Genomic DNA, 21,557 nt, shown 5'->3' on the forward strand with positions numbered 1-21,557 from the left:
GGGCGGCTGGTGCCCGTGCCGAATTTCCTAACCATAACGAACTTCCGGAGCTCCGGAGCCGCCAGTCCACTAATTATCCGCGCCCCTCTCTCGCAGCGCAGCCGCTAAGCAGCCGAATGTCTAGTTTCACGGTGTTTGGCCGCTTCATACCTGCACTGCTGAGACGTGGCTATGTCAGTTCGACACCTACATGCATTGCGCGACCGTGCTTTGTCCCTCGCCAGCATGCGACACAAGCCGTAAGCACACTGCTCTGCAACCAGACAGGGCACCTGCAGAAGGCTGTTATGGGAAATAGCTCCATGCACGGCTGTTCCTGCACATCTTCCCTCTGTCATCTGGTTCACCGCCCGGCATGCGCACTTTTAGTGGCACAATTTGCAGGCGCCGCACGCCATGTCAACTCAGGGTTGGCGATCACACAATGAGTTCGGCTGTATCGGCCGGCTGAGGGTCTCCCAGGGGCTCATTTCTGTGCCAGGCGAATCGTGTGGTGCTGGATGTGCAGCCAGGGGGTGGTGGATGTGCGGGAACCGGGTTCCGAGCCCGGCGAAGGCATTGAAGGGCCACAGCATGTCATGTCACAGCACTAAGGTGAAAAACTGCATTTGAGTAAATACATTTGGGTAAATACAGAGATCCATAAGAAACCACAGTCGATGGGGGGTATATTGGAATTTTAACCACGCTGCTGCAGCCGTGCGGCTTGCAGTAATTTGTCTCTTAACAAGCTCGACGCAGCTTTGTGTAGCTGCCGTACATGTACTGGCAAGGTCCTCTTGTGGGGTCGCTGCATCGTACTGATGCCGGAGAAGGGTTCTCTGTAACTTCAGCTGCTTCAGGCGAAGGCTGCATTGCGACCTATGAGGCTTGGTTCTGTTCATAAGATTCGCACCAACGCTTGGCATGGCAAGTACAGGTACATAGCATCTTCGGGAAATGTGCAGGTGCACTGCGGCGGCCAGCGCGTTCGTTTTTTAGCCTCAAAGAGTAAATCTTCAAAAATTAAGTACGTAATATATATATCAAGAAGTAAGTGGAAAGGCAGCTGGGTTCCGGCGGACGACGCATGGCCGGGTACGTAAGTATTGTGTTTTGGCGTCGAGGGCCCTGGCTTGGAGATTCAATAGTACTCTGGGCTGTGATAATGAACAGCTGCAAAATGATGATTCAACATGGGCCTAACTGCTCCACCATTTCGCCCACCATTTCCCAACGCACTCCAACCACGTGCAATTGCACGAGCTTGGTGCTATTGGGCAATCATTTATATATTGTGTTGAACATGTAAGCTGTGAGGCGTCCGTGGTGGCTGCTCACAACGATTCGGAAAGTGATGTCTATCAGTGCCTCAGCGTAGGTTGGCAATAATCCTTTCCACAAACGAGATTTTTCACTACCGAAAGTTATTGGAATTTCCTGGTCACAAGATGACGGCTAGTGACTATGTTCCTGCATCATATGATTTGCACGAGTGTAACCAGGTATAATTGCTAAAAAAGTTTCTTAATTATAATCTGAGAAATTCTTTCTTTGAACATAATCCTGTGCAAAAAGCAGGCCCTGTAGCAAGCTACCGATGGTATCAAGTATCATTAGGCTCATTGTGAAACGCAGACAGAAATTTTCTTACAATAAGTCTCCGGATAAATCTCTACGGGTACATCACACATCACTGTGTATATACACGTTATGGAAATACATGTTGACCTTCATGGTGGGCGGTCAACAATTTCTTGGCAGGTCCCGATTGCGTTGACCAAGGTCAACGCTGTGACCCAATGTTGACCAAATTTCTGTGAATGAGTGAGATGTGTGACATAAGCCCCAAGTCATTCCCCCTGGTCAATAATAGCAGCCCTCCTCATGATGGTCATGAACCAACCCTGGCGGGCTGTGGGACCCCAAGTCTTCATAGGACAGAAAGCATAGTGTGTCCTAAAACCCATTTCTCGCAGTTGTGCGGATAACACGGCCTTTAGATATTGGCTGTCGGCATAAGTAGTAGTCCATCGCCATCCTTAAGTGTTACTTGTCCTTTGTTCTGGGTGCCGGCATAATCCCAGCAGCCTTTAGTAGTCATTGATTGCATTTTCATCCGAAAACAAGCCAGCCGTCAGCGCGTGGCGGCACATAGCCACGATGGGGCGCCTTTCAGCAGCCCTGGCCGTGGCGGTGGCGCTCTTAACGCTAGTGCCGGGCGGTACGTGGGGCTTCGCGGCGCGCGCTCAGACATTTAAAAGCAGCTATCAATTATCACTCAAATAGCACGACCCATGTATCGTTGTATGCACCCACTGGTGCACGAGGGGCTGGCACTGATCGGCATCCCGATCCCCTTTGGCACTTTTAAGCGCACCCACAGCGGGACAGCATGCTAGCAAGGGTTAAACTGGTCATCATACCTATGGGTCACGTGGCTTTGACAAATCACTCTGCGCGGTGCAGGCCGTTCTCAGTTTGCGACACCTTTCGAGTACATCTCTTCGCAGCCAGATTTGTCAATTACCAAGGCCTGCATTGAAAACATCATTTTGAGGAACCAGGCTCCGTGGACATCCCAAAAGGACCAGGACTTCACCATTTATGTGCCCACCGACGATGTAAGGCGCATGGGTGTGGGCGGGGATCGTTTGTGACTGCTGCGCTAACTTATGCTTCAAACACCCTTGTTCTCGGCTTTAATTTCTAAAGGTTTTGCTTCTTGCAATTTCAGGGTTGGAGGGTCATCTTCGACTCCTTCGGACTCGGCGACCCAGAGCGGTTTTGCAAGGAAACACGGAAAGTCAAGCTGAACCAGACTCGTAACTCTGTGATGAGGTTCCACCTACTTCCTGGGGCTCGCACCCGCGAACAGCTTCCGGGTAACTGCCAAGGCGGCCAGGGTTGCAAGTACGCAACTCTGGGTGGTGGCAACAACCTGGTCGACGAGCTCACGATCGTCATCGACGCCAGTGTTGGCACATACGTCTTTGGTGCCAACCCTGATGACTACGGTGACTACCAGTATACCACACTAGCTAACGGCACTCGTGTACCTCGGTTTAACATCCGCATCAACGGCCGGGTAAGCTGACAGCTATGCTATGCGGTGTTCAACTAGTATCTGTGGACTATTGAAAGGATAGAAACTATTAAAAATTTCGTGACAGTAAGGAAAATAATGGTAAATCCATTGTTCTCGGTACGACGAACTTGCACTAGGTGTATAGTTGATTGGTCAGACTTTTCCACGTTGCGGCAGACGGTTGTTGGGGCCAGATGTGCGCGATGGCGCTCTTTGTCGGTTATGCCTGGCCGGCATTCGCTGTCTTGTGGCATCCTAACCCATCTTCCGATTTCATTGCATCGCCAGCTTCAACCCCTTTCACCCTGCCATCATGTTCAAGCCGTTCCGTTCCGTTCCGCTGCCATCTGTTCCCCGGGCCAGATTCTTCACGTCCTGGACGCCGTCATGATTCAGGCGCGCTTCATCCCAGCTCCGTCGCCGTCTCCACCACCGCCCAAGCAATCCCCTCCGCCTCGCCCGCCGCCACCAACCACCCAGCCCCCGCCGCCGCCACCGCCCAGGCAGTCCCCGCCGCCACCGGTGCTGTCGCCACCGCCAGTGTCCAACTCCCCGCCGCCTCCAGCTCCTCCCCCACCCTCTCCGCCGCCTCCAGGTCCCCCACCACCAAGCCCTCCTCCACCGTCCCCGCCACCTCCAGCTCCTCCCCCGCCCTCTCCGCCGCCGCCTGCTCCCCCGCCGCCATCGCCTCCACCGCCCCCGGGTGCCTCTCCGCCGCCTTCCCCCGCTCCTAGCCCCCGGCCACCTAGCCCCGCGCCGCCGCCTTCCCCGTACATTGGCTTCTACTCGATCTACTCCTTTCTGTCGCAGCGCGTGGTTGACATGACCCGCCTGAAGACGGCGGTCGATGCCGCCGGCCTGGCTTCGTACTTTGATGACCCCAGCCTCCAGCTGACTTGCTTCTTGCCCAACGATACTGTGAGTTTTAATTTATTAGAGCCCCATAGTCCCATACTCCCCGTACTCCCCATACTCCCCGTACTCCCCATACTCCCCGTACTCCCCGTACTCCCCGTACTCCCCATACTCCCCATACTCCCCATACTCCCCGTACTCCCCATACTCCCCGTACTCCCCATACTCCCCGTACTCCCCATACTCCCCGTACTCCCCATACTCCCCATACTCCCCATACTCCCCATACTCCCCATACTCCCCATACTCCCCGTACTCCCCGTACTCCCCGTACGACGCGCCTTATGAAAGAACTATTGCCTTTAAAGCCGTAGCTGGCGTCAGCGTACGAAAATGTATCCCTTCTGCTTGCTGAGCCCACCGTCCTTCGTGTTCCCATGTCGCCTGTTGTATTGTGTTCTGTGAGTCACAACAGCACGGCCCTGGTGACGTGCAGCGGCTGCCGCTCATTCGGTCGTCGCAATACTACAGTACTCTAGTTGCACCGCACACACCGCTGCACGACACGAGCATGTCTCACCTCTTCGCGAGCCGTTGAGACGCGAGGCGTCACCCTGTGGCAGGCACCATCTGTCAGAGAACTCAATATTGGCTATGGAGGGAAATCTTGGAAATTTGGTCAAAATCTTACATGACTTTGACTATGGCTCTCATCCCCTGTCTCTGTGCGCTGTCAAATCCTGAATCCCTGCACCCTTGTCGCCGTCCGCACATACATGTACGGATACATACATATTCATGCACGAATATATATCCGTACATACGTACATATTCGTACACACGTCTTTGGCACTACACAGAAACTAACTCCCCACGACATTGCACACGCCCCACGTCACGTCACGCGCCACGACTCCACAGCTAGTAGTATTGCCATTCGCGGATGTTTTTTACCTTGACAGGACGTTTTAGACTGACGCATAGATTGTCTAAGCATCGTCGCTAGAACAAAGTGGTCTCCACTTATGTGAATGACGTGTATGTACACGGAGATGCAAGGACGTTTCCCTCGGCTCTGCCATCCCAGTCCCCAGCCACTAAGCGACAGCTTTAAGAGGGAGGTTTTATTTCTCCTAGCGATCCTGGACCGACAGGCCTTCCATTACCCTCCGCACGTGAACAGGAAAACCGTGCGGCCAAAGCCGGCTCTGCCTCCTCATGGCTAGGTCTCCAACACTACTAGTAAATCCCGGGTGCTCTTGCGTCCCACTGGCTTCCCCGAACTGTTTGTTAGATCCGTCTGATTCCGTATCCCTACATCAACACTACCCGCCACTCCCGCCGCCCTTGCGAACCCGCCTCTTCCCGCCCACCCGAACGCTATTCCCGAACAGGCCGCCACCTGGGACGCTCCTGTTTTCTGGACGAGCACGATGACTAATGTCAGGGTGAAGGATCAGACCGTGTTCGTCGCCGCCTGCCGTGCCAACATGTCCTCCTCCGCCTACTGCACCAGCGCCCTCGTCACGGAGTACAGCGCCCTCGTGCGCGACTTGCTTCTGCGGCACTGCATAAGCCCACGCGTCCTGACCACCAACTGGACCAACGCCGTGTACACCACTGTGCAGAGCTTTGTCTCCCTGTCCACAGCCGTGAGCGCCCCCACGTAAGTGGTAGTAGTGACATGGGCTGTATGGCTGGATGGTAGGTGTTAGAATGTGGAGCAGCCTTGTTGGCTGGTTGGAGCGGGGATTCGGGTGGTTTGGGGGATGGTGGCCGATGGACGAAAAAAAGGGTCATTGCTGCCGGTGTAAGGGGCTTTGAGGGCCACGGTGCGCCTGTGTGATAGCTCTGACCTACCTGGCTTGGGGCTCGTTCCTGGGTGGGGGCTGCAACTCGCGGCGCACGTGCGGGATACGCGCCTTCCCGGGCCCTTCGGCACTATCTAGGTGTTTCGCTCCTGTGCCTGAAGGGGTTGCTGTGTTCCTCGCAATGACGTCGTACCCCGCTGTTCTATTGGGGCGTCCCCTTGGCTGGCTGCCACTGCTGCTGCTGCTGCTGCTACTACTACTACTACTATAGAACTATTAACGCTGCTGCAGTCACAGTCACTGGTTTTGGTGTTTGCGTTGCTGGTCAACCTGTGCTTGAGCTTGATGCTTATTCCCCATGACCATGACCATGACCTAGTCCAAGGTTTATCCTTCATCACCAATGGACCCTCCGTCAAAACTTCCACTCCGTAGGTATTCGGTTTCGCTGGTTGGCGGTCCAGTCCGCACCCTGCTCCCCGACACGCCTTCAGCACGCAATCGCGACAACATCGTGGCCCAGTCCGTCATCCAGATAATCAGCGACTTCATTGTCGGCGGCCCATTTGCACCGCCGCCGCCGCCGCCGCCCAGCCCACCGCCGCCGTCGCCCAGCCCGCCGCCGCCCGCCTACACCTCCATTACCGCCGCCATCAACGGCGTCGACCAGCTTTCCATCACCCGTCAGCTCATCAGCCTCCTGAACTTGTCGCCCCTGATTGATGCCCTCAACGGCACAACCTGCTTCTTCCCCAGCAATGCCGCGTGGTACCGGTTCAGCGTGAACGACAATAACCTGCTAGTCAACGTTGTGGCTAGCCCGTCCCCGCCCAGCCCATCTCCCCCTAGCCCACCCCCCCCAAGCCCACCCCCTCTTCCCCCGTTCCCTGCCTCGACCACCGGCCGCCGCCGGCTCTCGTCTGTCGAAGAAGACAGCAAGACGGTGAAGTTCAACATTGCCCCGGGCGTGGTGGCCCACGGCGTTATCACCGACCGCCGCATGCTGGCTCAGGTTGACAACGTGTTCAACGCCGCGGACTTCTACGACCGCACGATTTGGACTGTTTCTCTGGAGAGCGGCATCACCCCTTACCTCACGCAGATGCTCCGAAACAGCATCTTGAGCTCTTGCGTGAACCCAGCCAACGCGACCCGCAGCTTCAACGCCGGTCAGAACACGGTATTCAAGCTGCAGGACGCCAACACGGAGCTCCCCTTGGAGACTGCCTTGGGCTGGGGCGAGGACGTCGCCGCATACGTCAAGCGCATCGCGTGAGTAGTTCGTCGCCTGTGGTGCGAATCTGTGGTGTGGATCCTCCTGGCGGCAGTTGGTGACATACATACATACCGTCATATGTGTGTGGGTGTGGGTGTGGAGAAACGTGTGTGTGCGAAGGGGGAGGCAGAAAGTGGGGGGTAGATGCAATGTGAAGGTAGTTGCACAGCCTCACTGCATGGTGGTGGCCAGCAACGGGTGTTCAGCAAGGGAGGGTGGGATTTGCAGGCGTGGTTACCTTAAACACCGTCGTGTGTGTCATGATTGATGAAATGTTGCCGCGGTCCCAATGGACCTAGGCAATAGCGGTCCATAAGGGTTTGAGAAGGCCTCTTGAGCTGATCCGCTGGCAGCTGCATCGCTGTGCGAACGGCCGTCAACCCAACCCCCCCCCCAAGCGTACTCTCAGGGCGCTATCGGACAGTCAGTATCCGCAGTCTTTTCGTCGCATGCTCCTTCTCTCCCACTACCCACCCCGCACACCAATCCCCACCCCCACACACGCACACGACCCTACGTACGACCTCAGGCACATATTCATTTTACCTGACGCCTCAATATTTTTCCCATCCTAGACCTCCCTTCTCCACCTTGTCTGACCCAAACCTCCCCCGTGCCTGTTTATCCGCTTGCGCAGGTTTTCGGGAACTTGCAGCGACAGCGTCACAATCAACGGCGTGGCAAACGTCCCCCTTGAGACTCTGGGCTACTGCTCCCAATGCCCTAAGTACGAGACCTCGGACGACACCTACCCGAACTGCAACTTCAATGTGTACTATCTGAGCTACGGTGGCGCCTCCGCTTTCGACACCATATCAACCGACAACACTGTGCGCATCCCGTTCGTCTACTGGGTCCCCCGCGACATCGTGATCGGCTCCCCCGCACAGCCGCGTGGCTATGTCCAGATTGTGAACCGCGTCTACCAGCCGCCCAATGTACCGCCGCCGCCGCCGTCGCCGGCGCCGCCACGCCCGCCGCCGGCACCTAGCCCGCCGCCGCCTGTTCCGGGCGGCCTCCCAGGCCTCCTCAACAACAGCTTCTCTCTTGCTCACCAGTTGTTCACTGCCTTCAACTACTACCCCACCGTGGCGCAGTTCGATACCTCTGGCTGGACCCTTTTCGTGCCAACTGATGCCGCCCTTACCGCGGCAATGACTGCCAGGGGTCTGACTATCAGCACCGTCATCAGTTCGGGTATCGGTCTGTCCATCGTCAGGAACATGTTCGTTCCCAACACCATCCTCTTCACGAGCAACATCACTAACTCCACTTTCGTGACCACCAACGTGGGTATTTTCGGCAGCGGCACGAGCAGCAACGCCGTCACCTTCCTTGTGCTGGGAAGCAGCATCACGCTCAACCAGACATTCCCAGGCAGCGCCTCACCCCAAACCGCCACGATTGGAATCCTCCGGGATCTCCAGGTTCTTCGAGGTGCCGGCGCCTTGGCGGGTGTGGTGCAGCAGCTAGACTCGGTGCTGTGGCCCGACCTGGCTCTACCCTCCCCGCCTCCACCACCACCAACGCCGCCAACGCCGCCGTCGCCGCCACCGCCGCCGCCGCCGCCGACGTTCCAGGACGGCATCGCAACCTACCTGGCCACCTTCCCCGAGCTGTCCATCTTCCGGCAGATCCTGACTTGCACCAACTTCACTACACTCTTCAACGACGCCTTGAGGCAAAACCCCACGACGATCTTCCCGCCAATCGACAGCGCATTCAACAGCTATTTCGCTACCAGCGGCCGTACGCTGTCGTACTTCTGCAACCCCGATAACCTCGGCGACGCCATTAACCTCATCAAGGCGCACGTCATCTCTGGCGCCTACTCCTCGGCCACTTTCGCAGCCAACACCGGCGCCAGCACCCCGGTAACGTCTTACCCGTACTTCTACGTGGCCGAGATGAACAGCCAGACTCTGACGGTTTCCGGCAACGGCACCGTCACCAACGTCACCGCGCGGTACCCACCCGCCGCCGGCACCTTCGTCCCGAACCGCTATGATATCATCCTCTTCAACACCACCCCGCCCCCCACGCCCACTTCTGTCGGCTACGTCTATGCGCACATGATTAACGCCGTTCTGCCGCCAGCCAACTTCGCTCCCCCGTCGCCGCCGCCGCCGCCGCCACCCAATGTGTACAACGCCATCAGCATCTGGGACGGCATCACCAAGGAGCCCCTTCTGGCCACTTACGCGGGCCTTGCGTCCGTCCTGAAGATTCCGGGCACCAACACCACTTTCCGGGCCTACTTCGAGAACACCTCGACCATCGCCACCGTTCTTGCGCCGACTACAGATGCGCTGTTCGCTATGTTCCCGCGAGTTACCATTACTTTGGCCTCGGGATCCTCACGCGCTCTTACGAACTCGGACTGCCTCGGCAACTATTCGGCTGCCGTGGACTTCTGTAGCAGAATCCTCGCATTCACCGTCATTCCTGACGTGGAATTTTTCCCGTCGTACAACGCAGCGGAATATTTCTTATCTTTTCCGTTCGGTGATGCGAGCAGGTATATTTTTATGCCGGTAACGCTGGTGGGTCCATCGGTCTCCGCTAACTTCGGCTACACGATGAGTCTGGCCTCCAATCCGCCGGACACGACCACACTCGCATTCGCCACGGTTCCCTGCAGCGGCAAGGCCGTCAATCTTAAGGGCCCCGTTCCCGTCGGCGTGGTGAGTGCGCGTGTGTGTCTCACTTGCATGTTGGGGGGGGCCCCACCAGAGCTACTACAGGGTAGCTCTCCAAGGTGCGGGTGGTCGTGATTTTGTTTGCCCCACAGATGCGAGATGATGGGCCATATCTGTCTTACAGTTGAAGTGATAGGGGCGGCCCCAAGCTGTTGCCGCTGCTACTATAACTTCTTGCTGAACATTACTTAAGCCCTTCTTTGTGCTCCACCCCTCCTGCCCTTGCTGCCCCCTTCCTGTCGCCCCTTTTCCCTCATCCCCAGCCGAACGCCACCACGCAAAAGCAGAGCGCGCTATACGTCGTGAACGACGTGCTGTTCCCGCCTGGTGGGATGCCGAACATCGGTACCACGCCCTCATCGGCGTGTCCATAAAAGGACAACGAATCGCGAGGCGCCTTTATCGATTCGAGGATGATTTCAAGGTGTACCTCTTATCTCCCCGGTGTGGAGAGAAATGTAAAGATTGTAGCCATCAGTACTAATATGTAGGCTAAGCGCCGGGGCGGCCGGGGCGGCTAGGGGGCACGGCGGTGAGGTGGCGCAGGGGACGGGAGCGAAGCAAAGGGTTGGGAATGTGTGAATGGGTTTATTGAACTCTTTTCCAAGGCTCATCTAGAGAGGTATCGGAGCTGTGGATAGCTGTTTTTGTGGAGGAGGGACGGAGAAGGGGGACAGGAGGTTTGCGCTGCTGCTCCGTGCGGGTCAGTAGAATGCAGCGGGGCGGGGGAGAGGCGCTGAGTCGGCTGAACAGTTGGCGGATGATATGATTCGCTGGGATGTCGGCAGAGTCCGAAGGGGGTTGGGGCAGGTGGAAGGAACGATGACGGGGCGTGCGCGCGCGCGTGAATGTGATTTTTGGTGAGGTGAGGTAAACGTGTGAATGTGCGCGTGCTGAGATTGAGCGCGGATATGCCAGGAGGGCGGCGCACGCAGCAGCATTCAGAATAGACAAATTTATTTCTTTGTGGCCTTTAAACCTCACGCGCGCGTGATTCCAATCCGATTTTTTCCGATTTGTGGAAGATGCTTGATCTGTCTCTTCTTATCCTAGCATATGACTGCTGGATTCTGGACTAATCCGTCCAAGTTAGGGCTGGTGCTGCCGGCTTGTAACAAACCTGTTGTAGCAATATCGCGGTTTGCTGCAATAACGTTTATTATATCGTCTCATGAATAGCACATTACAAATAACACAAAACAAACAGGTGAATTGCCAGAGGGAACACAGGATGCTCCACATGCCACACGCACCTTTGATGCTTAGCCAGCTGTATTCCACATCACTTCGCCCGACATTATGTATACACACTTAAAAACGTGTTTATTACCTACCAACAGATGTGGAATGGAGTGCTGTATTATAGTGTATAAGGTAAGAGCGTGATGTGGTGTGGTGTACTGGGGTGTGATGTATATTGCATGTCGCCAGGAGTGCGCTGGCTCTTTCCTTGCTCCAGTAATGACATGCTCCAGTAAAGAGCGAGCAAATCCTTTCTTCCCTCCTCCTCTTCCTCCTTCAGCTTCTCAGGTCCTTCCGCCTAAGCAGTAGTCCATGAGTGTAACTTGTCCTTGTTTTGGGTGCCGGCACCCGTAATCACAACACCAAACTTGGTCATTATTGATTGCATTTCCAGTCTCGATGGTGCCAAACGATGAATACAGTTACTACCAGTTCACTACATTAGTTGATGGCATCCGCGTAGCAGGCGGCGTTCAACTCGTACCAGAGGGTAAGGGAAAAGATTATTAACTAGAATAGGAATATAATAAGGAACGTAGTTATGTTTAATTACGTTCGCTACGCGACGTGTTAAGCGGTATTGCCGGAGACTAGGTGAAAAATCTGTAATTTGCAAAACCAAAAATTACGATTTGGCATTTGGGTTTTGGGGCTGGCTCTCTTTATATAACCTTTGAATTCTTGGAGATATTTCAAAGAATACGTGAAACTCTGCTGCTGACAGAAATTGCTGAATTCTGTTTTGGATGCAAATCCAATTCGTTCCGGCGATCTCGACATGCGATTGCAGCACAAAGTGTCGCACAATCGCGATTTGCCCATGACATGATTGTCGGCTTAGATGCAGACGGAGCGTAGCGACCGGAGCCTCTAATTCTGTGCGGCTATCGTACGACCATTATCGCAGTGGCGATCCCTTCTATCAGCTTCTGCTCTCCTGATGATGTTATCCTGACTCCACTCAGTAGAGCTTTCAGCCTTGTCATTCGCCAATTTCCCCCTTTCCTATCTCTTCATCCGCGCGACCATCAGGCTCCTCAAAACCAGCGTGGCCGCGGCTCTAGCGGGGGGGACCTGAGAGCGGTCGGTGGCTCCGGCTTAGGCGACTCCAGGATTCGAGTCGGGCTATCGTGCTGGGTTTTTCCTTCTTACGATTGCTGTTGTGGGGGCGTCTTTTGTGTTCTGGGGCTCCCTGTTTTTGCCGGCAGTCTCGGTGCTGTACTGTCCAGTCCTTTTTGACTGGCTGGGCAGCGTCGCGCGTGGTGTCGCTGTGGCTGCGCGGCTAGTGTTCTTCTCCTGGTCCCCGCTCAAGGCGGTGGGCGTTGCCGCGCAGCCAGCGAGTGGCTTGGCTGCTTTCCTCTCTTCCGCGGTGTATTGGCAACCGGCAGCGGTCGTTTTCCGGTCCCCTCCCCGGCATATGGCACATTGCACTCAGCCCTAGCGATAAGCACTCTACGAGGAGACAGGAGCACAGAAGCATGAGCATGCAAGCCCGTTACGAAATTCCACAAAATTCGTTTTATTTTGTGTAAAGTTCCACAAAGACCAGTAAAAGTACTGTAAAAGTTAGTACACAGTATGGAGGTATGTTAATAACGCGAGAAGGCAATTTTTCGCCTGGCCGCACGATTCCTTTCTGCGCTGTGACACCCTAACCCGTTTTCCGATTTCATTGCATCGCCAGCTTCAAACCCTTTCACCCTGCCATCATGTTCGAGCCGTTCCGTTCCGTGCCATCCGTTCCTCCGGCCAGATTCTTCACGTCCTGGACGCCGTCATAATCTAGGCGCGCTGAAGATCCCAGCTCCGTCGCCGTCTCCACCACCGCCGCCCAAACTCCCCTCCGCCTCCCCAGAAACTGGGAAGCTGTATAATCGCTGCATGGTGGTGGCCAGCAACGGGTGTTCAGCAAGGGAGGGTGGGATTGAAACACCGTCGTGTGTCATGACCTAGGCAATAGCGGTCCATAAGGGTTTGAGAAGGCCTCTTGAGCTGATCCGCGAACGGCCGTCAACCCAACCCCCCTCCAAGCGTAGTCTTATGAGCAGTAATCTTACTCTTTTCGTCGCATGCTCCTTCTCCACTGTCGACAGCACATCAACCGTTCGTGTACTGGGCCCCCCCCCGACATCGTGGTCGGGACCCGCACAGCCGCGTGGCCATGTCCAGATTGTGAATCGCGCGACCGTTAATAGAATTTCTTAGTTGGACAAATCCTTTTCCCGGAAGATATCAAGGGCTCCAGCCGCAGGATGAGGAATGGTCTGGTGTATGCGCAACGCTTCCATTCCTTACTGGAAAGATGGTATCGAGCGTATTTTACTTTTGACTGCTATCAATGCTGAGCTTCCAAAGCGTGGATCGCCGGCTGCTTGACACTCCATCAAAAACGCACCACACGGTACTTCAACCTGCGGATGGACTCTTCACGAACCACGGCGTGGACCACGGTGATAGATCTCTCTGGAAGGGAAGATCTCTCTGGCGGTGTTGTGCCGCCCAGGGGAGGACCCCTCTCCCCTGGCAAATACCCGTGTTACAAGAAAGCCTTGAAACAGCTTCACGGCGCCGGCATGAGGCTGTTGGTGGCTAGGCACTTGGTGTGGGGGAAATGGTCCAAAACAGGCAACGCATCGATATTCCGCCATGATGCAAAATTGTTGTAGAATGTGGACGGCTGCTGCTGCTGTTGCTACAGCTCTTCCCCCAAATGCCCCTGAGAATTTCGCCAGCACACAGCTACACACCCCTTCAACAACCAGCTTTCCTTGCACACCATTTCAAATCACTCGGCTTGCTATCCACACAGCTTCAATCAATCCAATCCATGTATGCTTGCCAATCGCTACCTCCTCAACTCCTCAGTGCGTGGGCACAACTTGGGCCCCACCGTACGTAAGCGTACACACACCCCGCGTATGTATGTAAACTTCTCGTTTCGTTATGTATTTTTAAATTATAAAACAATTCTTCGATTATAAATCTTCGCTGCTGGCGCTGGACTGGAATTATATACTCCCCGTATCATCACGTATTCCCGCTTGATGCCTGTATGGATATGGATATCCATGTGTTCCTCAACACACAGCGGAACGGCGTTATACACATACATACATACATACATACATACATACATACATACATACCATACATACATACATACAAAAGCACACACACGCACGCCATTTTCCGCATCCTACGTGTCCAGCATCATCTCTGAGGCTCACGTCATCTTCGCCGTCGCTGCCATCGACCTCGTCGTGGTCCTGGTCTTCAACGGTGGTCCTGGTCTTTTCACTGGTGGTTTCCCGGTGGTTTGCGTCCCGTGATGACATTGAACTTGATTAGACCCCTCCGAAAGCCCTCCGCCATGAGCGGCATCACGAGGGCGCCCTTGATGGTGGTCCACCCCGCCTTGAGCAGCCCCGACAGTCCCTCGCTCGTCAGAGCGCTGGCAATGACGCGACCCCAGAACGGCGACACCTCCTCCGACCAGTCCCGTGTCCGGATGTCCACCAGGCCTTGTTCCTCTGCGGGATGATGTGAGTAGCCGTACGGGCAAGGTGGTGTCGTACCAGCATGGGTCGGGTCATGGGCAAAGCTAGGCAAGGTAGGGTCGCGTCGCGTCGGGTTGAGGTAGTGTAATAACAGGCCAGTGGTAAGGGAAGGATATAGCTGCTGCAGCTGCCGTGGTGATGGTGAAGAGGGTCAGGGATTGGCGATATTTGGCGATATATATCCGAATGATGGATTTCGAAAGGACAACATTTCAGCAGCCAGGGGGAGGCTGGCAGGGAGCTCAGCAGCCCTGCACGGCCATCCGTGTGCAGGCTTGCTGAGTAGCTGAGGAGGAAGGGAGCGGAGATGAGGCTAAGGAGGAGGAGGAGGAGAGCGCCTGGACGTTTGGAGGTTTCAACAAAATCCCCCACAATATCAATTCGCAGAAGCAAGGTCATCCCGACCCGAAAAATCTTAAATCCTCTCCTTCACCGCCTCTTCCTCAACGCACACACACACACACATACACACACACATGCACACAGACACAGACACCTACCAAATAGTTTCTGGTAGTCCGCCACTGAGCACCAGGCGGGCAGGTAGTAGGCCTCGCAGATGCGCTGCAGCAGCTCCTGCTCATCCGGCTGGAGGGCCTCCTCCCCGGGCCCCAGCACTCGGTGGCACCAGGTCACCACCAGGACGGAGCCACCAGGGGCGCACACGCGGACCAGCTCCGATACGAAGCGCCTGAGGAGGGGGAGGAGGAGGAGGAGGAGGAGGGAGCGGGAGAAGGGGGGGGGGGGAAGACGAACCACACACGATTGAAGCTGCTGCCAGGGCAAGAGAGTATCAAACGTAGAACTGACCGAAAGGCGTCCGGGGGGGGGGCAGAAGGGGGGAAAAGACGAACCACGAACGAGTGAAGCCGCTGGCAGAAGGGGGGAGGGGGAGGAAGACTTAAGGTGGAGGTGGTGAGGTCCCCGTGTGTCTGTATGTATGTATGTGTGTTCGTGTGCGAAAAATGGGTGACAAAGGCGCCAGGTGAGGGACGTTGAGAAGCATCTAAGCGGCATTTGTTGACTCTCATTCCCCGCGTCCGGTGTGCCACCTAACCCCTCCTTTCCTCCCGCCCTCCCTCCCATCCCTACCCGCCCTCCCTCCAAACCGACCCACCCCAAATTCCCCTTTCATACCCCACCCCGCCGCCACGTCTTACCCTCCCTACCTTCCCCCATACAGCCGCCCCTACTTTTCCCACATACAACCAACTTTCCATAGCAATTTCCAACAGCTCCACCCCCGGGAACTCTTCCTGATCCCCCAAGCCAGCCCCATGACAGCAGACGCTGACAGATGCCGACATACACCAATTTATCTCTCCGCCCAATTTATCTTTCCCCTATTCTCCCCGCCACCCCCTACCTCCTACCCACCACCTCCTGTCCCCTCCCTTGCCCCCGCCCGCCCTCAAGCCCCCACCTCTTGTCGGGCATGTGCTCGCCGCTCTCCATGGACCACACCAGGTCGAAGCAGTCCGAGTCGAAGGGCTGAGACAGAGCGTCGGCCACTTGGAACTGAAGACGGTCGCCCAGACCGGCGGCCTGGCTCAGAGCATTGGCACGAGCAGCCTGTGGGAGTGTGGGTTGAGTTGAGTTGGGGATGGAGATGGGGATGGAGATGGGAATGGCCGCAGGAGAAGGGGAGAGGGGAGCCGCCGGGGGTATGGGATGGTGGACATATACGTGCAAGGGCTGTTGTGCGCATGGAAAAAAACTTCATTACTTCATTACCACCCGTCAAGGCTGCCCGCATGAAAAAAAAACGGTGTCGTACAGTGTCGTACATTGCCGTATATTACCTGCTTGGGACTGAGCGTGATGCCGCTGCCGCGGCATCCAAACTTCTTCGCCATGTAGCGAGAGCTGCCGCCGATGCCGCAACCCACATCCACCATCTGTAGCGGTGGCCGCGGCGGCAGGTGGCAGTGGTGACGGTGGCGGCAGGTGGTGGTGGCGGCATGTAAACATCAGCAGACGCAATTGCCGAGTGGTGTGCGTGTGTGTGTGTGTGTGCGGGTGTGCGTGTGTGTGTGTGTTGGAGAGAGTCAAAGAGTCCGGAGAGGTCACCACACGCTAAAAGCAAGAAAGCAAACCAACGTGTGTCACGGGGCAGATGGGGGATGATGGCCGAGGCTGAGGAGTCAGTGGGTGGTGTTTACATAGATACATACATACATACATACATGGTAAAAGCAGTGATTAAAGCAGGAGCAAAAGATTTAGCACAAATAGGGATTGAATGTTTTCAGAAACTCAAATGGACAATAACTAAGAGCATTAATCGACGTAAACCAAAAGGATCACCAGAACCGGTTGTGTCTGTCTGTCTGTCTGTCTGTGTGTGTGTATATGTGATGCATGTGTGTGTGTTTGTGTGTGTGTTTGTGTGTGTGTGTGTGGTCGAATTGTGTGAAAGTAAGTTGACCAGGAGAACAGACGCCCATCCCTTGAATTCCTAGCACGGGTCGCCCTGAACCCCCCTCTCCCCCTCCTCCCTTTCCCCCCCCCCACACACACGCACAACACTACAACCTCTGTTGTCAGTCCCCCCCCCTGTGATTCGGCGCCCTCACTCACTCATTCACTCACTCACTCACGTTGCGGACCTCCGTGACACCCGCCACCTAAAGGGGGGAAAGGAGGGAGAGGAGGAGATGCGGTGAAGGGGAGGAGGGAGGGAGGGGGAAAGGGAGGAAAGGGGGGAAAGACGAACCACAAACAAGTGAAGCTGCTGCCAGGGCAAGAGTGTAAGGAAAGGAGGGGGGAGATACATGCGAAGTCAACAACGGAAACAAATGCCGATGCGCAAAGTCAGCTGGCATTGAGGAGGAGGAGGAGGAGGGAATTATGATTGTAAAACATATCCTGTATGTATGTGTGTACAGCGACGTGATGATGAAAAAAGGGGGTGAGACGCTTTTGAGGTGTCACGCCCTCTACGCCCCACCCTCCTCCGAAACCCCCCTCCGACCCGCACACCAATAACCCGAAAACCAGAGTCCAGAGGGGACCCGCTGCGCTGCCGTACGCGTCACACCACCGGTGAGGAGCGTTGATAAATATGGATTGTACGGCCTGGGCACGTACGTCCAGATCCTCCCACATGTCCATCCATCGCCTCTACCCCCAAGCCCCAAAACTCATACACACACACGCACATCTCCTCAACTCCTCCTTCCCTCTTATTTTCAGACACTGGCGTATAACGTATATAAGAAACCACTATCCCGCCCAGCCCCTTCAAACACTGCGCAACTCACCCGCCCACCAACACCACACACCTCCCCCCTCCCGTTTCCCCCCCTTTTCCTCAGCATCCCAAAGCACTTAAAACGTAAATGTGCCCTTCTCATCCCTAGCGCCCGGGCCCCCCGCCAGCCCCTCGGCCCACCTTGAGCGTCTCCTCAATCATGTCTATTTGCGCCTCCTGGTTGCTCTTGGGCGGGGCGCCCTTGGGATAGTAGCCTGGTGTCAGTGGCAGTAGCAGCAAGCGCGTTAGAAACTGGGGTGGCAGTAGCAGCAAGCGCGTTAGAAACTGGGGTGGCAGTAGCAGCAAGCGCGTTAGGAACCGGGGTGGCTGCAGCAGCAATTATAGCGATACAGGAAAAGGCGGCAAAAGGGTGAGTGAGTGTGTGTGTATGAGAGTGTGTATTCGCGACCCAAATGGGATCAAGGGTGATAAGAGGGCAACCGCGCATGTGTCGTCCTGACGGCTTCCGTTGTGTTGAGGTGTGTACGACATTACGAGCACATGACCTATCGTATTGTCGTACCATGGTGCATGTGCTCTCCCCACACATTCTCCCATAGCTCCGACGATTCATCGTAGAAGGTTGCGATACCGGATTTCAGGTCGGCTACCTGCTCGCATCAATCGCGCAACGCACGACATATGGGTATACTGCATAGACATACTGCATGTATACATGTATATATGCAGAGTATGTCAAGTGAATGGCCTCTTACACCGCTTTAGCTGATGCTAGTGTCTTAAGGACCAACGGGTACAATCATCCTAAGCCGAAAGGAGTTGAGCTCGTCTTCGGTGGCCTGGCATAGGCTATGACAAATACAGCTCCGCCCCGGCCGCGGAAGAGAGCCTTCTGGGGAGCTGGAGGTTAGATGCGTAATGTGTGTAATCGTTTAAGCGTTTAAGCAGGGCCCGTTTAAGCAGGGCCCGCACCGGCAGGTTAGCGTGATCATGCAGCGACACATAAACGCTCCTTGTCGCAGTCTTTTCTACGGTTTTCAAACGTACATCACGAATGCCATCCACAGTGCGGAATAGAGATAAAAATGGTTAAGGTTGTATGGTGTTCGTGGAGGGTAGCGATGGTAGTGGAAATGCTCATTAGGCATTTTCCCTTGGAAGGCTAACATGCAAAAGGTGCAATGCCATGCCACTGAAACACATAATGTACACTGGAAAGATTGAAGTGCGTAGAGCATCACAATAGGGCTTTATCGAGATCGATACTGCGAACGGGATGTTTTTCTTGGGATCGCAATTCAATGGCCTCCGCATAGTCCTGACTGTGAAGCAGTCCTACATTATCCTCCACTGCGGGTTAAGAGGCGCCGGGAAGGCACCCGTAGAAAGCGTCTCCCCGAAACATCAGAAGCAGCAAGCCCGTTATGGCTCTCGTAAGCGGAGTTATGGTATTGCTCAAGGATGGATGTCGCGACCTTGCAGGGTCAAGAAAGCCCGTCGGCCCTTGCAAGCTTAGATCTCCATGCAGCACTCTAGCCTAAAAGCGCTCACCTTTCCAAAGGTTGTGATGGGCTTGATCAGTGACTCGACAACGCCCGCTCGAACCATAAGGCCAGGTCTCCTGCCCGCTTGCACACGCAACGCTTTATCACTTGAGCGAAGACGCTTTGCAGCAAGGCATTTCCTCGGGCAAAGAGCCTGATGGCTCATGGTCACCAGCTGAGGTCACCAGCTGAGGTCACCAGAACGTGCACGCGAAGCGAATTCGAACCGTCTAAAGAAACAAACGAAAGAAGTAAAACCGTGTAGAGGAAGAGTACAGTCAAACATGAACGGTACGTGAAAAAGCCTGCTATATGTCGTTGTTCAAAGAAGGACTATCACTCCCGCCGTACAACATGACATTTGCCCAGTCCAAGTCCTTACCAACATACACATAGTTCCATATACAATTTGGTGCTAACCTTCCGGATACACCTCTTTGTGTTTAATATTCTTCTAGGCCTCGCAACTGGTCCTGTCCGTAGACTCCTTGTCGTTCCTCGACCCAGCCTATTACCTCAATTGACGTGGATCTAGAGGACCCTAAACCAATTTAGTAATGGCAGGTAAGGTCTTTTGTGGCAAGTTTGCTGTTGTGGGGTGCCTGCTGTTGCACTGGCCTTTAGGCAACCTCATCGGAGGCCCATCACGCCCATCACTGCGACCCATCACGCTACAAGCACGACAGACCTCGTGCTGTTTTCAAAATTCGTCTGTACTCAATGTTCGCAACAACCTGCCTATATAAAAACTCTCTTGTCGCGCCATCTCGTCCGTTGCAGACGGGCGCCTGAACGCCTCGCTAGACGAGCTAATTGAGGCGCAAGGCTTTGGAAAGGCTCCGCGTCCTGGCGGTTCCATGGGCATTCCAAGCCAACGCATGCAGCCTTACGGTGGTCGCAGCGAAGGCGGCCGGGGTCTGCCCCGTCAGGGCGGCGCCGCGCGAATCAGCGAAACCCTGGACGACACAGCAACACCCCAAAACGCAATCAAGGTTGGCGGAGCCCAGGACGCTAAAGACATAGCGCACCGCATTTGCGAGTCATGTCGCGTGGGAGAACCCCCTGCCCTGCTGACTATCGGAGGCCAGTCCATCAACCAGGCTGTCAAGGCCATCGCCATCGCCCGCGCTGATCTCGGCAAGGAAGGCCTCCAGCTCAGCTTCCAGCCCGCCTTCCGGCATACAGACCGAACCAAGCCCCTCATTGCGTTCTACGTGGCCAAGGAGCGAACACCGCGACAACAGGCAACACACGGCGACGACGTCACGCTGACAGTCGCGTCGGGGTCAAAAATCGTGCCAGTAGCCGGCGCCATCGCCGGCAAGATTCGCGAAAACCTGAAGATCTCCCTGATGGCCATTGGCGTCGACGCCGTCACGAATGCCGTACTAGCCGTTGGCAACGCACGGCTGTTTCTTGAGCAGGACAATTACGACATACGCGTGGAGCCGGAGTTTGAAAAGGTCGAGAAGAACGGCCAACTCATGACATCAATAAAGCTTTCGCTTATTGCCGAGGCGTTGTAGGCTGAACGGCAGCCTGCCGTACCTCCTCTTCTCGTCCTGTATCCGTCGGTGGGTAGGTGGGCTTGGGCACAGGGAGTGGAGGTGCTGTCTGTCTGTCTGCGGTGTCAGTCTAGGAAGCGCTCTCTGCACCCCGAAAGACCCGCCTGTCGTGCTGCTATCCTGTTTTATCCTTCTTAAAAGGACGCCGCATGTGGATGTATGGTATGATCTTTACGCGCCAGGTTGGGGTGCTTTGTACCTGGCGCGGCCCAAATGCGCGGTCCGACTGAAGGGTTTTGGAGGGACGGGAGAAGAGAAGAAGTGGGCGTTGGTGTTGGGACGTGTCGCCCCTGCGCCTTTCAGGCGGAGAACTCTGAACGCACTTTTGGGTGTCTGGAGGAAATGACTGTTGTAGGGAAAAGGAATGAAGGGGATGGCGGTTGACGGTTTTGTTCGTTGGGCTTGGCTTGGGATTTTGGGTTTGTCACGGGGCCGTTGGGAGAGGGCGCACAGCGATCCCAGCTGCTATTCGTTATTATTCTGAATGGAAAGTGGTTGACGGTTTATTTGGGGGGTTAGGAGGATGGTACTTCGTTATATTCTTATGAACGCCAAGAAGTGGATATCGTAAGATGGATGCCGGCGATTCACTTTGTAATCTCTCCAGGCACGGGAGATAGAACTTTGGTTAGGATTCAAAAAATGTGACCGGTGTGTACCTTCCAGATCTCCACCCGGCGTTTGGTGTTTGTCGTTATTGTTGTGTGTGCTGTCTGGTTTTGGTTTG

The 21,557-nt window shown here is 55.3% G+C and overlaps 3 protein-coding genes across 3 annotated transcripts; 2 read left to right on the forward strand and 1 right to left on the reverse strand.

Moving 5' to 3' along the window:
* Positions 1–1,903: 1,903 nt before the first annotated feature.
* On the forward strand, positions 1,904–10,855 carry VOLCADRAFT_105161 (uncharacterized protein). Its single transcript, XM_002951515.1, has 8 exons — positions 1,904–2,203; positions 2,449–2,603; positions 2,717–3,067; positions 3,431–3,985; positions 5,317–5,588; positions 6,169–7,005; positions 7,647–9,693; positions 9,972–10,855. The coding sequence occupies exons 1-8, from the start codon at positions 2,143–2,145 to the stop codon at positions 10,080–10,082; spliced, it is 4,389 nt and encodes a 1,462-aa protein (XP_002951561.1). The 5' UTR covers positions 1,904–2,142; the 3' UTR covers positions 10,083–10,855.
* A 2,619-nt stretch (positions 10,856–13,474) lies between these two features.
* Positions 13,475–19,499, reverse strand: VOLCADRAFT_105162 (uncharacterized protein). The gene is made up of 8 exons (XM_002951595.1): positions 19,273–19,499; positions 18,284–18,371; positions 17,902–17,975; positions 17,108–17,134; positions 16,310–16,405; positions 15,931–16,079; positions 15,008–15,198; positions 13,475–14,480 (listed from the first exon to the last, which is right to left on the reverse strand). Exons 1-8 carry the CDS (start codon positions 19,429–19,431, stop codon positions 14,245–14,247), a joined length of 1,020 nt encoding a protein of 339 aa, XP_002951641.1. The 5' UTR covers positions 19,432–19,499; the 3' UTR covers positions 13,475–14,244.
* Positions 19,500–19,683: 184 nt separating this feature from the next.
* VOLCADRAFT_105163 (uncharacterized protein) lies at positions 19,684–20,791 on the forward strand (the record flags this gene model as incomplete). Its single annotated transcript, XM_002951516.1, has 2 exons — positions 19,684–19,829; positions 20,046–20,791. The coding sequence occupies exons 1-2, from the start codon at positions 19,823–19,825 to the stop codon at positions 20,789–20,791; spliced, it is 753 nt and encodes a 250-aa protein (XP_002951562.1). The 5' UTR covers positions 19,684–19,822.
* Between the last annotated feature and the right edge of the window lie 766 nt (positions 20,792–21,557).

This window comes from Volvox carteri (genome assembly GCF_000143455.1).
Source record: "Volvox carteri f. nagariensis unplaced genomic scaffold VOLCAscaffold_24, whole genome shotgun sequence".
Classification (NCBI taxonomy): Eukaryota; Viridiplantae; Chlorophyta; class Chlorophyceae; order Chlamydomonadales; family Volvocaceae; genus Volvox; species Volvox carteri.